The sequence below is a fragment of the Hypomesus nipponensis genome, chromosome 11 (assembly GCF_054491055.1).
Source record: "Hypomesus nipponensis isolate SF chromosome 11, ASM5449105v1, whole genome shotgun sequence".
NCBI classification, from domain to species: domain Eukaryota; kingdom Metazoa; phylum Chordata; class Actinopteri; order Osmeriformes; family Osmeridae; genus Hypomesus; species Hypomesus nipponensis.
Genome location: NC_140371.1, coordinates 8,279,660 through 8,297,198, shown reverse-complemented (window position 1 = coordinate 8,297,198; position 17,539 = coordinate 8,279,660). Strand labels below are relative to the sequence as shown.

The 17,539-nt window shown below is 40.5% G+C and overlaps 1 protein-coding gene across 1 annotated transcript in view; it reads left to right on the top strand.

Annotated features, from left to right (window-relative positions):
* Positions 1–17,539, top strand: part of csmd1b (CUB and Sushi multiple domains 1b) — a 390,765-nt gene that overhangs the window by 294,121 nt on the left and 79,105 nt on the right. The window contains exons 35-40 of the mRNA XM_084709424.1: positions 1,544–1,657; positions 2,427–2,615; positions 2,751–2,897; positions 4,248–4,436; positions 9,326–9,511; positions 10,384–10,578. Coding sequence (XP_084565550.1) covers positions 1,544–1,657; positions 2,427–2,615; positions 2,751–2,897; positions 4,248–4,436; positions 9,326–9,511; positions 10,384–10,578 — 1,020 coding nt within the window. The remainder of the gene's footprint in view (positions 1–1,543; positions 1,658–2,426; positions 2,616–2,750; positions 2,898–4,247; positions 4,437–9,325; positions 9,512–10,383; positions 10,579–17,539) is intronic.

The following is a 17,539-nucleotide window of genomic DNA, read 5'->3' as shown; positions in this document are numbered from 1 at the left end:
AGAATGTTCTTCTCAAGAACGCATGTACGGTTTTAGTGTTCTTTGAATTGATATCATAGTCTGTCTTTGTCTCAGTTAGTTTAAATGATAATCTTTCAAGAACCATCGGTTACGCTATGTGTATCCAATGATAACAACAATCCGCACCCATGTCATCATCTCCTTTTATTATTCCTACTTTATTTTATTCTTGGCTTAGCTTATCATTTGCAAAATAGTTGCAAACTATCAGTCATATTTTTGTTTTGTTCATGTGTGAATATGCTAAATGTATGGTATTAATATGATTTATTAATATGTTTATCAGCTTTACAACACATTTGAATTTTAGGATTACAATTATTGTTCTCGCTTTGTCATAAAATAAGAATTGCGCTTAGCAGTCAACACACCAATGCCCATTTAAAGCTATTACACTTCATAGAATTCACTTACATTTTTGTCATCATTTTGCACATAATTATAGGCCTGTAAACTATACATATCTTATTTCGACTATATAGGCCTTTGTCTGAATGACAGACTTGTGCAAGGGAACCCTTAAAAGCCTTGAAAGGCAGGGAAAAAATGTCTAAGTGTGCAATTATTGCTGGCTATAGCTTAGATTATCACAATCATGGAAAAACAATCACTCAAATTGTGATAAACCTTAAGAAATTAAAAGGCAAAATTACAATTAATTACAAACTTGATGCCAATATGTTAGTTATTCAATTTCATGTTTTTTTCACCACCATCTAATATGTTAATAATATTTTGACAATATTTTATATTTGTTAAGGTACACAGTAAAATGTGTAAAAATGTAATCTGTCTCCAAACAAGTGTTTTAAACATCTTGATTGCTGTTAAAGGTAAAGTTAAAAGTTATATTACACAGTTCATTTAACAAAACACAGACAAAAGTCTTTATAATATATAAAGATAAATGATAGCGAGGTAAAAATCACATTTTGATAAAAAAAAAAGCGAAAAGCGAAAGGTTGTATCAAAGCGTAGTTCAGTACGTCAGTGGCAGCAAACCCGTTCATATAAATGTATTTATTTAATCAACACACACATAGTTGTGAAGTCATAGTTAGAGAAAGGCAGGAATGTCTACCCGTCTGTGTATGTGGTTTGATTACCTTGTGAATGAGGCACTGTACAGTTTTTTCTCACCAGAAAAATATGATAATGTGAATTACCCACTAGGGAACAGACATGTAGTCAGTATCAGCCAGTTTGTTACTAACCCATGACTGTAGGGCTGGGGTCCTGAACCTGGCTCCTCCCAAGCTAAATTGGAGAATATTATTCTATTAACATGCCACAAACTTGTTTGATCAATAGTACTGCAGGTCCCATTAACCAGCCTTTATTGTTGGACGTTGGATGTTTCCTAGACCAATACGCTCAGAGGATTGTACCCATGATCCACAGGAATGTACCTACCATATTTGATTAAGCACAACGGTCTTCTGCCTGAACAGCTGCAGGGCAGGTCGATCAGGATCAGAAGATGCTTACGTCTGAATTAATGATGCACATTTACTGTCCTCAGGTGACATCGTCAGGTACCACTGTTTACCAGGATATACTTTGGTAGGGAAGAGTGAGCTCACTTGCCAACTCAACTCTCACCTGCAGTTTGAGTCTCCTCCCCCCACATGTGAAGGTAAGATAATGTTCACATGCAGTTCAAACTTACCTCTGTGAGTCCTACTCCCTCTGTGTATTTTTCTCTAGCCCTATCCAACCCTCCTCCGTTGTGCTTTAGTAGAATTCTCAGCATTTCAAACATCTGCCGTGTGGTTATGTTATTTTTGCAACATATCAGAGTGCCTTCTCTGCATTGCAAGTGATGTTTCACCCTCCAGTCCCTGTGATGACTCCTCAAGCATTGTTCCATAAATTACAACTTTGCAAATATGAGGCCAGTACGTGTGTATATGTGTTTAATTTATTTATGTGCTGTGTATTGTGTGTGATCAGAACTAAAACAGCAGTGAACACATTGTCACATCTTATTCCCATCTTTTTCCCACACATCAGGTCTAATTATAGTCAGAGCTATCATACAGATGGAGCAGGAAAAGACTCCATTAGGTTTGAGCACAAAGTACTAACAAGCCTTTTCTGTGGAGATATGGAGATAAGCTCTGCACATTTCCTCCTCAAAGCTTCAATACTATAATGCAACTTAGCAGCTCTGCTTCATTTGGCAGGCTCCCATTATCACACACCCATAGGGCAGACCGAGAGAATGCTTTTACCTTTAATATAGATTACCAACAGTCCTTTGAGTTCATAGATTACCAACCATTAGTTTCACACATAGATTACCAGTTTCCTAAGAAAAGAAGTTCAAACCCTGGAGGTATATTGAGGCCACAGCAGATGTTATTGCCCCTGAATAACAAATTGTTGATGTTGTTGACCTGCAGCTCAGTGCCCAGCTAATGAGGAGCGTTCGTGGTCCTCTGGGGTGATCCTGAGTCCAGGGTTTCCCAAAAACTACCCTAACTCCCAGACATGCTCCTGGCTGCTGCGTGTCCTGCCCTCTTACACTATACACATTTACGTGGAGATGTTTCACAGCGAGAAGCAGTTTGACGAGCTGGAGATCTTTGATGGTATGAACGTTCTTTACTAACATGCAGTTATATTAGATGTTCATAATCCAGATTTATTTCATAGAGTGTAATGCTTGTCTCTTGGTGGAACCAGCACTTTTATGGTCTTATTAATTTTTTTTGTATTTTTGTCAGGTCCATCAGGCCAGAACCCCCTACTGGTGGCATTGAGTGGTAACCACTCCACCCAGTTGAACTTTACCAGTAAGACTAATCAGCTCTATCTGCGCTGGTCAACAGACCATGCCACTAGCAAACAAGGCTTCAAGATCCGCTACACAGGTCAGCCCCCCACCACATGCACAAACCCACACACCCACACACATACACTGTGGCAGGTAAAACAGTAGGCGGACACAAGTCTCACTTGTGAGGTCTTTAGTATGCACACTTGTCTTTGTTCAGGCTTTCTGGTTACATAAGAAGACACAGAGGTTAGTCCTTTAGCAAGTTTCTTATCTCTTTACCTGGGCTTTGCCACCAGGTTTTTTTTGTAGCCTTGCTAATGGATTGGCTGCAGCTCTGGGTGCAAATAGGTGCCTCTGTCCATGGTTCTTATTATCTTCTCTTGCTGGCAATTGTGGTGGGAGCACTAGGCACTGTCTGTTGTCCTGAAACCTGTTAGCAATGGTGCTTAACTGGGCTTGTGACCGATGGCTGAGTCATGGATCGGCCATACCCTGCTATTACATGTGTATTAGACATCCTATGGCTAGGTTATATTGAAATGGCTTTTAACCCAGTTAAATGTGTGAATGGTTGTTATAGCAGTGTTTTTTCTGAGTACATCTGTGAAGCCTAGCCATATGTGGCATGAGAGAAGTTTAAACCCTAATGCAGTTTAGGCAATTTTAGCCTTTACCTCTTTCCTCAACTCTCTCATCTTGGCAATCTCTCCTCTATTAAATGCTGCTCTCTGTTCACTTTAAAGACTCTTCAAGTCTTTTGAAACCCAGGGTTTATTATTTGTGAATATTCTAACTTCCTTGGTAGGGATCACAGAGTCCGTACAGAATGTTATATAGCTACACACCACATCAGTAAGTTCATTTATGTCATCAGAGGAGTCCAGGAACACTGACCAGTCAGTACACTCAAAACAGCCCTGAAGTGCAAAATAACTCTCTTCAGTCTAAACCTTATCCAACCTGCTCACGCTGAAGCACAGTCTTGTAGGTCGGTAAAAGGCATACTACATTGTGATCTGAAGATCCAAGCCGGGGTCCACCCACAGATTTATAAGCTCCCTTGATAGAGCCATAACAAGTCAAGGGTTTTACTATGACGAGTAGGGCATGAGACATGTTAAAACACTGATAATGTGCCCTTTAGTTTACAATGGTTAGAATCTCCCATAATAAAAATTGGTGGAATCTGGCGATATCAATTGCAGTTCTTGTGTCACTTTAAATATTAACTCAGCTGCTGCTTTGGCGTTTGCTTTAGGATGTATATAGACCACCGTAACAAACAATTGAGGGTTAAAGGATTATAGGATTCATACTGACACTCACAATCAACTGTCATATGGTGGCCAGTGCATCACATCACTGATGAAAATAATGCTCACTACAGAGTAGATAGAATGCAGATTTCTGATTCCTGTTTGTCCGTCTACTCTCCTTCCCTCAGCTCTGTACTGCAGTATTAATAACCCTCCGGTAAATGGGGGTGTTGTTAACCGGACACGGTTGAGACCAGGAAGCAGACTGCAATACTACTGCAATCCTGGTTACCGTCTTGTAGGCTTTAGAAATTCCACCTGTAGACTCAACAGCAATGGACTGTACAACTGGGACTCTCCACCACCCCTCTGCCAAGGTGAGTAGGAAATCAGAGAACAAAAATAAAAGAAAAATATAGCTGCAAGCAGCTATGGGGTGGCCAAGCAGGTCAGATGACCCATAAGAAACTTTCGACATCCTCAGAAGCGGGTTCCGAGTACACGCAGCAAGTTTGGTGTGAATCCATCAAAGATGTGCTGAGATACAACACAACTTTCTGTTTGGGGGCTCTGCTGCCGTTTTCAATTGGCTGTACCGGACAAACGGTTTTCGAAAATCTAAAATCATTTTTATAGAGTGACGTGAGGTTTGATAGTTTAAACAGTTAACCAGTGACATGACAGGCTTGTTGTCTTTGGCTGGATTCGAACCTCTTACGTTGCCTTTGCCAGGACACCAACTTATCCAAGGGAGCTATTCTTAGTGCTGGAAATTACTGTGTTCAGTTACTGTGTAAAAATATTTGTGTGGCAATTAGTTGTCAGATTTGGCCCAAGTTTAAACAGCTGTAATTCAGTCCTATTTTAACATGTCAAGGTAATTGTGGTCTGAAGATAATCCGTGCCAAATTTTGTGAATATTGGATATATTTTGTAGGAGTAGGGAAAAAACGTTTTATTCATTAATTTCAAATTGGGGGCCGCATCAATTCAGCTGGTATCACACGTTAACATGTCAGACACGGGATCTCCTAAAATATCACAAGACAAAGGAATCACTTAAATAAGACAAAGAAATCAACAGTTATTGGTCAAAACACAATTATGCCTATTGTAGCACCCCCTAGAGGTCAAATTACACTACTTGTTTCAGACCTCTTAACCCGTTAATTAGTAGCGTCACGTATATGTGATTGTTCGAAAGCGGGCCCCACAGAGTACCGTCACACATATGTGATTCTGAACATTCCAACCGACTATTTTCCGATAGACAAAAACTATATGACAAACGCTATAGTATGGCTTCAAAATTTACAATTAGGAGGCTAACAAGTAACACTAGCAGGTAGTAGCATTGCTACGAGTATTATGCTAGGTTGCTAGGTAACGCTAACTAAAGCTAGCTAGTTTTCGTTTTGAAAAAATAACTCACTCTGGTGGCAGCGTCGGTAATATTTATAACTCACTCCTCTAAAGGTTAATAACAGGGTCCTGAGTCCATACACCAAGTTTGGAGTCAATGCATCAAAGATGGCTAAGATATGACCTCACTTCCCTACTGCCGGATCAGTTGTTGAATTTGATTGGCTGTAACTAACAAACGGTTGCAAAAATGAAAACTCAAGAAAATAACTATTGTGAGGCTTGGTCTGAAGATGATCTGTGCCAAATCTGGTAAAAATTGGACAAACTTTATAGGAAAGGTAGCAAAAAAACTTTATATTCATTCATTCGGTATGGCGGCCACATCAATTTGGCCACATCAATTTGATTGGCTGTAACTAACAAACGGTTGCGAAAAAGTAACGTGTGTAAACACACCTTCAAATTTGACCCATTGGTGGCGCTAGGTGGTTGGAATGGGAGACATGAAACTTGGTAAAATTGATGAGGGGACTGGTCCCAAAGAGTGTGCCAAATTTCACAACTTCTGACCATACAGGCTGCCATAGACTCCCATGGCTGAAGAAGATGTGTAATAATAAGAATAAGAAAAGGTAGAAACACTTAAGGTAGCTTCGCTGCTTGGCCACCAAATATAGTTGCAAGCAGCAATGAGGTGGCCAAGCAGGTAAAACTAGAGAGGGTACGATTTCTGGAGAAATTGTGGGGTGTGCTTGCTTGCTTCTGTTGCAGGTGGGTCCGTTTTCCCTTCTCGTGATATTTTATATTTCAATCAAGCATTTAGCCTACTCATATTTAGTACTCATATTGCATAATTCATTAAGAACAGCCTTTGAAACAAGGAACCCCTTTTGAAACAAGCTACTGTAACAACGTTGTCACAGGCAGTTTTTCAGATGGTATTGCGATTCAAATAGTACCGTCTGCTAACTAAGAAAATAAGCCCCCCCAAAACGTAAATAAGTTCGATATTAATTTAGGGGGACATGGCTAATTCAAAAGCAGTTTGCTAGAAGCAAGCTAGCTGCCGTTGCTATCCACACCACTGATTGTTTGAAAGCGCAGGAAATTAGAACGTTTCTTTTGTAAGGGATATAGACCCGACAGGACGAACAGCACAAAACGGAGGGGTTTAGTTTCGCCCTGAAGGGGCTTATTTCCCCGATAATGATCAGCGTTCTATAAATTATCCCGCTTATTACACGGCTACTTGCCAACAAAAATAACTTAACACAGTGTGTCTTTTTACAATGTATTTGTTACCATTCGTATTGTTGATCAGCAGAGAAATAGTTTGCCAAAGACGTTGAACTTCATAGACTTTGAGCATTATTTAGGCTTCAAATCAGCTGACGTCGCTAAGCAACAGAGTACGCTGGGGTTGAAAAGTTACCGGACTACTTGCGGAGTGCTACGAAAGACGTGAATCAGAAGCAAAAAGGCCACTTCCCTTGACAGCGGTCAAATATAGCAACGGTCAAATATGAGAAAATTGTTCACCGCAGAACGTTGGGAAGCCCCATTCAAGTGAATGGAGCATTCTACAGCATTAAGAACAGCCGTGTAATAAGACATAATAAAGTTTAGCTATAGCTGTGGCATTGAAGACAGTACTGTAGCCTACTACACTGCCAGTGGGCGAGCCGAGTCTGTGACTGTGGCTAACGTCAAAACAAGACGCAGTCTCACTCAAATTCCAAGTTTGACACAAATAACAAACTATGCTGACCCGCTGGCTGTCTTCGCAATCGCCATATCTTTAAAACACTGATGTCCATTTAGATGTAGAATTGACCCTGGTACGAAATTAAGGCTGACAGGCTCTCACGTAGCAAACAAATCAACGTTTTTACAGCAGTTTTACATCTATATTCAAATCTCACCACCTGGCTGTTTTCACAATAGTCATATCGTCATAACATTTCCCTCTTTCAGTTTTTTTGTGTAAAATTGAACAATAAAATTAGCTACAAAAAATACAGCTATGAAGCTTTCAAGCATGGCTGCCGCCTAAAAGACGAGGCGGTCTCACGGGCGACCTGCACTCGCTCAAATTTTAAAGACTGTCACAACCTAAATCAAAAATGCAAGATTTCAGTTCCACTCAAAATCGCTTTCTCTACAAAGCCAAATGGTTGTGGTTTTTTGGGGGTGGTATTTTTCACTCGTAATCCAAGCTCCAATTTGCGAGCTAGAAAGTCTCCATCACATTGTATCCATGCGTCGTTGCTAACGTGTGTTGACGTGGAGACGTAGCTAGCACAGGTTACCCTTTGTCGACAAAAGGCACTTTGTCCCCACAAAAACGTTGTAACCTCCTAAACTATGCAACGGAACGTAAATCCGAATACAGCCAACACAATCGAGACCAAGACAAACATTTTGACACAGCCGTTGTCGGTGTAGTCCAAATATTAACTGAGCCTTAGGGGGGCGAAAAGAAACAATAAATATTAATATATATGTGAGATAACAACGGTTTGTACTCGCCGAAGGCAAGCACACCCCAATGACCCAGAAAACATTTTAGACATCCTCAGAAGAGGGTTCCGAGTACATTCAGCAACTTCCTGTTTGACGGTTTTGCTGCAGATTTTGATTGGCTGTACAGTTAAGAAAAAAATAATAATCTGATAACTTTAGTGAGGCTTGGTCTGAAGATAATCTGTGCCACATTTAGTGAAGATTGGACAGTTTGTAAGTTTATTGATTCAAAATGTTGGCCGCATCAATTCAGCTAGTATCACAAGTTAACCAGATTACAATATATCACACACAAAGGAGTCTCTTAACCAAAGTTTAAAAAAAAATCTATAGTTATAGACCAAAGCACAATTTGTCTTAGGTCAGCGCCCCCTAGAGGTCAAATGACACAAACTTGTGGATCCCTTAAGAACTGGGGTCCAGAGTCCCTGTACCAAGTTTGGTGTCATGTATCAAAGATTTGCTGAGAAATGACCTCACTTCCTTTTTGACGGCTTCGTTCATGTGTGCAAAAATGGCAGAGAATCTGTATAACTGGTAATGGCACCATTGAACTCGTCCAGGAAATCTAACAATACCTCTTTTTTTTATGAGGCTTATGTTTCAAAAGTTTGCTGATTTCTGTGAAACTTGCTAAATAAACATTAGCTAGCTACACTATGTACCCTTTAAGCTAAATATCTATACCTTGTTTGGCCAATTTGGTCGATTGTGGAAAGTCAAACCTTTCAGTTATGGAGAGGAGTATAGCCAGCTAGCGCTAGATATTTTTTGGGGAGTGGTGATGAGGGTACTGTCCAATAAGAGTGTGCCAAATTTCACAACTTTTTACCATACGGTTCTTATGGCTGCCATAGACGCCAATGGGAGAAGAAGAAGGTGCGTAATAAATTTAAGATGACGACACAATAGGTGTGGCCACCAATAAGGAGAATAGAATGAACAGAGAAGAAAATAAGACAATTATGATTTGAGTGGGTTAAAGCTCTGTCAGTAGTTAACAACAAGTCTCCTCAGACTTAGGCAGTGACAGTGTGTACACATTTTATGAGAACATTCTCTAGTAATGAGTTGGCTATATTCTGTGATAATTGTCTTTAAAGGCTTTGAAGTTTGTCATTGAGTCTTATGTAAGCATCCTGTTTAGAAAATAAAATAGAACTTGTAATGACTGCTAGGCTTCACCGTACTGTCAAATCCATGACTGACTTACAGAGAGGCAGTGCATCAATAAAGACAATTAGCAGGTAACATGCACCCAGCCCAGTTTATAGTGTGGAAGTGCTATTATACTAACCAGTAGCTACTATACTGAATAGTAGCGGCATCACAGACAAAAGGCTTGTGACTGTACCTATCCTGTTCTTGTCTCTCACAGCAATTTCATGTGGAATCCCAGAACCTCCCGGCAATGGTTCTTTCTATGGTTACCAGTACACTGTCGGTAGCCAGGTAACCTACCAGTGTAACCATGGCTTCCACCTGGACCCCAGCATTGCCATGACAGCTGTGTGTTTGGAGGATGGGACCTGGAGCAACGCTGCACAGTCACCACAATGTCTTCGTAAGAATACACCCTGAGTTACTATGACAACATGTCAAATGTAACTTGGAGTCTGTAAGACAATGTGATGCTAAAACATTTGCTGGTTCAAATAACTACTGTATAATCCCACAGCATTGGCCTCTATGAAGACATCAGGTCTACTGTAGTGTTAGACATGTTAGCCTTTCCACGTCTCATATCTTGCTTGAGAACTTTTGTCCTGCAGTCATGAGAAGCTAATGTTGATATATGCTTTTGATATAAGTTAGGGTAGTTGGAGGTTTTTGGAGAAATGTCATAAGCACCGTGGCATTTTAAGATACATGTAGAAATAACAAAGGTAATTCACAACATGAATCTTCTAAAAATGTCTTTGTTGTTGCATTTTTTACCAACCATAGTGTTTAGTTTGTTTTGACCGTTAAATATGTAGAAGAACTTGTACTTGCCCTGCCTCTTTATTAAGTTATCAGATTGAACTACCTTGATGAAACAAGGTGAATTAATACCACTCTATGGTATCGAATACTAAGCTTAGCCTAGGATATCATTGTAACCCTTTGATGAACATATAGTGGGATACAGTTCTTTGAATAACAAGCAAATCAAATGATAAAGTTGCATTGGGTACTGTCATTACAGTCCTCACACAATTTCATAAAAAATGTAAAGGCTGCAAAGGAACTGTGCTGAAGACGAATCAGCAAAATGGTTGAATAAAAGAGATATATAAGAAAGTGGCCGGCCTATTGTGCTAGTCTTTGTCTGATTGTTTTGAAACGAAGGCCAGGGTTACAGTATTCCATTAACTTTTCCCTCTCTCCTCACCCACTCCACCATCTTCCTCCCTATTCTCTCTCTTTCTGTCTTTCTCACACTCACTGCAACAGCCATTCAATGCCCTAGCATCGACAGCCTGCTTTCAGATCACATGACGTGGAGGCTGCTCTCTGGTTGGCTGACTGAATTTGGGGCACAGCTTATGCTCGGCTGTGCCCCAGGCTACTACCTGGGGGGACGGAGGACCATCCATTGTCAAGCAAACCGGACGTGGGCAGGGTTTGAGGAGCGCTCCACCTGCAAGAGTAAGACAAGATTAGATACAAGATACCTTGGATATACCATTCAGAACTAAACGCAAACAGCTTTAGACAGGATAATAATAACCACACATTGATGTTATAGATGCCAGTAGATTAATGACATGCCTGCCAAGAATGAGTCAAATACAAAAGCCTAACTTTATGGATTATAATTCAGCATTAGGTGTTGCTGTCAGACCCATATCTGTAATCCACATAGCAGAGTGCAGTTTAAGAGACTAATCCATGGCCAGCCTGACCCAATAAAAAAAGGACAATCAAAGGGCCCCCTACATTATTTTTGTTTAGGGCCCCCATAATCCAAGGGCCGGCCTATTCACACCGGACGCTTCTGTGGCACGTTATGGTGAAGCCCCACTATACACGCATTACACAGCAAATTCCGCCTCTATTCACTTTATATTGTTCGCGAGCAAATCCACTGTGCAAAGTAAGCGAACATACGTAAATCGTGTGATCACTGTAGTCTTTCAGGACTACAAATTTCCTACCGCTCAACATATTTATTCAGAGGCGTTGTTAGACATAAAACTCTACTGGGGCACAGGCCCCTATTCATATCCCCTTTTTCTCTTTCAAGCTTGCTGCGCACAATGCACTATTCGGCTATAGAAACTCCCCTTGCTTAACCCACTATACAACAGTTCAGGGACGCAAGTTTGATATCGGCTTTGGCAGGGATTTCCCATTCCTTTCAGCACAAATACTGTTTTTTTTGCTTCATGTAATATAGTTGTTGTGTTTTTGTCAAAATAGGATTGGCAGGCCTATCATTTAGAAACTATCTGTATTTTTGTAATGTTTTCTTAGCCTACCTCATTCTGACTTGTGTGCCAAGTCCGACACCTGGACTTCTGTGTGCGTGCTGCAGTGGCTATTTGGCAAGCTCAGAAGAGCATCAATCTAAATTAATGCACTGACTAATAAAATAAATTGTTAAAACTCAAACTTTAGATTTGACTGGGGCACAGCAGATTTATACTGGGGCATTTGCCCCAGTAAAAAGGGTGTAACGACACCCCTGCATTTTTTCATTTATTTTTTATTTGCCTTACGTGGGACGGACTGGTCTGATCTAGATAGAACAAATGGCAGTTTGTCAATGTTCAAAATGTGTAAAGGCACTCATCAATTATCTTTTAAATCGCAAATGGAAAAAGTTAGCCGTCCTTCATTGGATATTTTTAAATCTACTCTAAAAACACATTTTTATCCTTTAGCTTTTGGAAACTTTTAATTGTTGTTTTATAGCATAGTTCTGCTATGCACTATGTACAGCACTTTGGATCAATTTATATTGTGTTAAATGTGCTTTATAAATAAAGATTTTTGTTGTTGGTAGACTCATTCACGTCTTCTGATATTGTTGCGATGCGACGCTTGATTGTATTATTTGATAATGGTGTCTCCGCCAATTGTTTTGACTTGTCCTCTCCAAATCATTCTGTGACAATCTCTGTTGTGCATGGTAAAATCAAAGTTTCTGCAATTGAATGTCTTTTCTTTGCTTTGGCGATTTCGTCAGCAACTGTATATGATATTTTTTAAAGTTTCTTGCCAGTAGCAGTGACTTCCCTCATCTCATTTTGGAAGAGGGTCAATTATTTTGCCTTGCGCTCAAAAAATGCCCTGGGTTTGTTGCGGTATTGGAGATGAGTTGTCTGCAAATTAGTCTGCTTATTAGTTTGGACGGTCTCATGCATTTGTTGGCAAGGACTTTGGCGCAGATAACGCACTGTGCTAGCCTGGCTCTGCCCTCCTACGTATGTCTTTTTGCTTCTGTACTCGGTCTGGGATTTCGATGTATTACACGGTTTTTGGAAACAACATTTTTGTAGGTCCAATCAGCGAACAGAGTGAGTGGCTGAGAACGATGACGATGTGGTGTGCTAGTTTCAGTTGTGGTTCAGTAATGGCGGCTGAGAAAGATGCGAGCGAAGCTGTTCGGTCCGTTTTGGCAACGCTGTTGAATATCCAGAAGTCAAAGCTGGAGCAAGAACAATCCTTGTTGAGTTTTGTTGGTGGCCATGATGTTGTGGCCCTCCTCCCCACAGGGTTTGGGAAAAGTTGAACTCTAGTCTTCACCAGTCTTCACATCAGGAATGTCAAATGTGGATCTCAACTTCCGTGACATTAATATTTGAGCAGGTGACAACCCAGTTGTTGCATGAGGAGTGATCCTATAAGTAAACAAGAATCCTGCTACTCGTCTCCACAGTGTCACCTTTCATCTTTTTCATTCCCTTCTTGAAAGTTTGAACAGCACGTTCAGCCAGGCTGTTTGAAGAAGGATAAGGAGCTGAGGTTACATGTTGAATGCCATTTCTCTTCATGAAAGTTTCTAACTCTTCACTAGTAAAGCATGTTCCGTTGCCTGACACTAACATTTTAGGTAATCCATTTGTACTGAAACACATTCTCAGTTTCTCAATAGTAATTTGGGAAGTGGCATTTGTGAGAGAATAAACTTCCATCCACATGGAATGAGAATCTACCAGAATGAGGAACATTCTTCCTAAGAAGGGCCCTGCATAGTGTACATGAAGTCTTTCCCAAGATGAGCCTGGCCACTCCCACAGGTGCAAAGGAGCTTGAGCAGGTGCCTTTCCGAAACTTTGACACACATCACAATTCTGAACCACTCTCTCTACCTCCTGATCCATACCAGGCCACCACATGTATGACCGAGCCAATCCCTTCATTGTGGACATGCCGGAATGGGTCTGATTTAACTGTTCCAATACAGCCGCTCGACCTTGTGATGGTATGATGATTCTCGCTTCCCAAGTCCTGTGATAGTATGGTAACAGTTGCGGCTCTACTTTTTCAGGCCAACCCTTTAAGACGTACTCATGTACTGGAGAGCGTTATGTCATGCAAAGTCCACTTCCTAATTTGTGTTTCACTTACAGGCGAGTCGTCCATTAAATCCATCATCAGCACTTGATCATCAGTGCCATCAGGTTCTCCCCCACCTGGCACTGGGAGTGTACTTAGCGCATCAGCATTTTGATGGTACCTTCCTGGCTTGTACACAATCTTGTACTGATATGGTTGTAACATCACAGCCCACCTTTGCACTCTGGGTGATCCCATTTGAGGAACTGCCTTCACTTCATTGAACAAACTGATCAAGGGCTATGAATACTGCTTCTCCGAAGGCATTAGTGTCCTTGGCATGAACCCAATGGGTTCCCCCACAATCTCCTTTTCTGCGCTGCGAGAGCACTGCACCAACCCCGTAGGGTGAGGCGTCACAAGATAGAATCAGTTCTGAATCTGATAAGTAATGCACTAGCACCTCTGCTGATTTTAGTAGAGCTTTAGATTCCTTAAAAGCTTCTTGTTGGGGCTTTTTCCACATCCACTGAACATCTTTTCCCCGCAGCAGATGTAGAGGGGCTAGCAGCGTCGCCAACTTTGGAAGGAAATTATTATAATAGTTCAGCAACCCCAGGTATGCTTTAAGCTCAGTGACAATCATTGGTGCTGGTGCATCTTCAATGGTTTTCACCATTTTCGTTCCCAGAGGATGGAGACCCTGTGCATCCACTCTGTGGCCTAAATACGTCTTGATATCGCATCCAAAAGAAGGGGAGACAGAAGTCTCACATTATACTATCTTTGTTGTTGAATTCAAGAGAAGGATGTCTGTTATCTGTGTAAATATCAGATGCTATTTTCAACACAAAATCCTTAAAATTCGTCATTCAAACGGTATAGTAACAAACGCGAACCAACATTCTTGCTCCACGACATCGCATTCTGAGGAAATATACCCCAGTATGATCATGATTATTGCTAGTGTAGCAGGTTCAAAGTATTTCACATGGCACGGCTCTTCATACTAATGTATAGGTTCAAAGGCATGCGATTGTAATGCAGTTAGCCTGTGCGTATAGGGTGGGTTACTCAGACAGGTCGAAAAAAACAGCCTTCTGATCCAGAATAGGCTATCAGCTGTCCTGAAAAGGGACCAAAGGTTCACATGCCTAGCCTACAAAAGAGAAGTACTAAAAACAATGTATCAACCATGTATCAACATCAAAAGAACCATCAAATCCTTTTTTAAGATAGAAAATATTATACTTATTGTTTAAGTCAATGAAATAAATGAGAAAATAAAAAATAATAATCCCTCACCTACAATGGAGTATTCAGTTTTCAGATCTGTCCACCCTATACATACACATGTATTGGTATTCAATTTATGCTATTAAATGTACATAATGCTGGAGTAGAAGGATAGAAACATATGCGGGGGGAGAACATTTTATGGCAGGTTTTCCATTAGATGTAAGTGCAATGCACCCCCCACTAACCCTGACTAGGAAAATGTCACATGTCTGAAAGTTACTGTTGCTTACTCATACTAGTGCCCTCAGTGTACAGTAAGAATCATTTGATGCTGGGATATACAAAACAGACAATAGAGGGGGGAGTGCATTTCACGACTAGGCTTAGGCTTATTGCACCCCCTGCTAACCTTGACTAGGAAAGTGTTACAGCCGTGTTACTGTTTCCCAAAATCAAAATACCTACCAGCAGGTAATATGGGACTGCAACTGCATTGCAAATAATAAAGGGTTTATATTATTAAATTGTATTCAATATCTTTAATTTTATAGTGTCCGTTATTCACAGAGTGTGTGCATTGCACAAGATTGGGCTAGTATGAGTAAGCACAGTAAGTTTCAGGCATGTAACACTTTCCTAGTCAGGGTTAGCAGGGGGTGCAAGCCTGTCGTGAGATGCACCCCCCCTCTATTGTCTGTTCTTTATATTCCAGCATCAAATGATTCTTAATGTACACTGAGGGCACTAGTATGAGTAAGCACAGTAAGTAAGTAAGTGGAGTGACTAAATGACTGAATGCTAAATGACTGAATGTTATTGTTTCACCGAAGCAATACCAGCCTAAAGTAACCTATACCACCTCAACGCGAAGCATGCGTTGGTCGGCGAGGGGAGTTCAAGTAGAATGTGTTGTGGATAATTTTATAAGTTCCCGTGTATAGTGAAAATAAATCAGAGTCTCGAAGTGAAGAAAATCCTACGTCCGAACAAGTCAAAAATAAACTAAGTCCAAACGTTGAAAATTATTCTAAGTGTTGACCCGGCACTGGAACTCAGAGTCTGATGCAAAGGTTTATTCCAACACAGGGTAAAACAGTGAGTGAGCTCCGAAGAGCAGACTGTCCGTTTATCTCCGGACAGTCCCTTTTATACTGTATTTTTTGCCTATTATTTGTGTCATTTTTTGCTATTGGTACAATACAGTTGGTCCAGATACATTACATTATGCACCCTCACATTATTGGTCCCTTGTCCTGGGGTTTCAGATTACAGGTGTTTTCCTAATACAACGACAATTCTCCCAATTTACGACTTGTGGCACTGGCCCTGTGACAATTCTCCCAATTTACGGCTAATGGTACTGTCCCTGAACTCTGCAGTTACAGACATGTGTGTGGGCGCAGGGTCTCAAACGTGCCACTTGATTTATAGTTGGGGCCTCGTGCCTGTGAAAGTAGATGCATATCTTCAAGTGTTTTTCTTTCCCGCATTCCTCAGCACCTAATATCCAGATCTTGACGCTTTGGGCCTAATATTGTTCTACCGGTTTGTAGTATTAATAATGATCAGTCAACAGCTTAACATATGGTTTCCAGTAATATAGAATATACAAAAAATATGGATAAAAGTTTCATTTTAACTCAGATAAACCATTAAATTGTAACCTATCTTCATCATTACAACAATGTGATATCAAATTCTATGTCAAATGCACCAAACCACCCTCACTGAACAGCGTAGGGCCCTCACTAAGTCTGCCTGTGACAAGGTGACTAGCACAGTTGCGAAATGTATTACAAAAAGTTGTAGACGTTTTGCGAGCATCAAGGTAGCGCAAAATCAAAGACGCACACTAATGACAACAATTCGGAAAATAATAATAATATGGAATTAATCATGATTAATCCACAGAAACCTGTGATTAATTTGATTACATTTTTTAATCATTTCACAGCCCTAAAAAATACACAAACCTGTCAAAACGTGCATTTGATGTTGGAAAATCAATTTGTATTGAATGTAAAGTTTCAAACTGAACAGGATGCATGTCAAATGTGTAAAAAATGTCTTTATTGCATAATTATTTTTTTAATGAGTGCTTTAAAAACGGATTTGATACAAAGATCTACAAATAGTGACTGCATTGTTTCAATACTCACTATTAAAAGGTTCAATGTTAAAAATGTCTCGTTCATTTATACAATGTTTACAATATATATATTTTTAATATTGTTTTTTTTCAGAATTTAATTGATTACATGAACGACAAAAATTATGAACATTAGGCTACATTAGTCTAGCCTGGCTCTGCCCTCCTACGTACTTCCGCTCAATTTTGATTTAGCTTCTGTACTAGGTCTGGCCATCAGGTACGTAAGTCAGATGTCTCCGGTTAATTTTCTGGCCAATCAGCGAACAGAGGGAGTGGCGCTAGTTCGTGTTGTAGTTCTGTAATGGCGGCCGAGAAAGATGCAAGCGAAGCCATTAGGTCCGTGGTAGCAACGCTGCCAAATATCCATAAGCTAAAGCCGGAGCAAGAACAAGTTTTGTTGAGTTTTGTTGGTGGCCATGATGTTGTGGCCCTCCTCCCCACGGGGTTCGGGAACAGTTTGATTTTCCAGTTATGGCAGCTAGCTGTGTTACAGTAGTGGTAAAGAAATTGGCTAAGGCAAATGCTAGCGATTGGTTATGGCAGATTAGAGTGGCTCTGGGCAGATCCAATAGATTTAAACTTCAACAGAGTACCCGCCTACAAGGAAGTCAACGCTTGTCAATGGAGCAAGGCCAGACTCTGTACAAATGAAATGTACGAGAGTATGGTTAGGACCAGGCCAACATTAGTCCTTCATTTAACTTGATTTCTTTG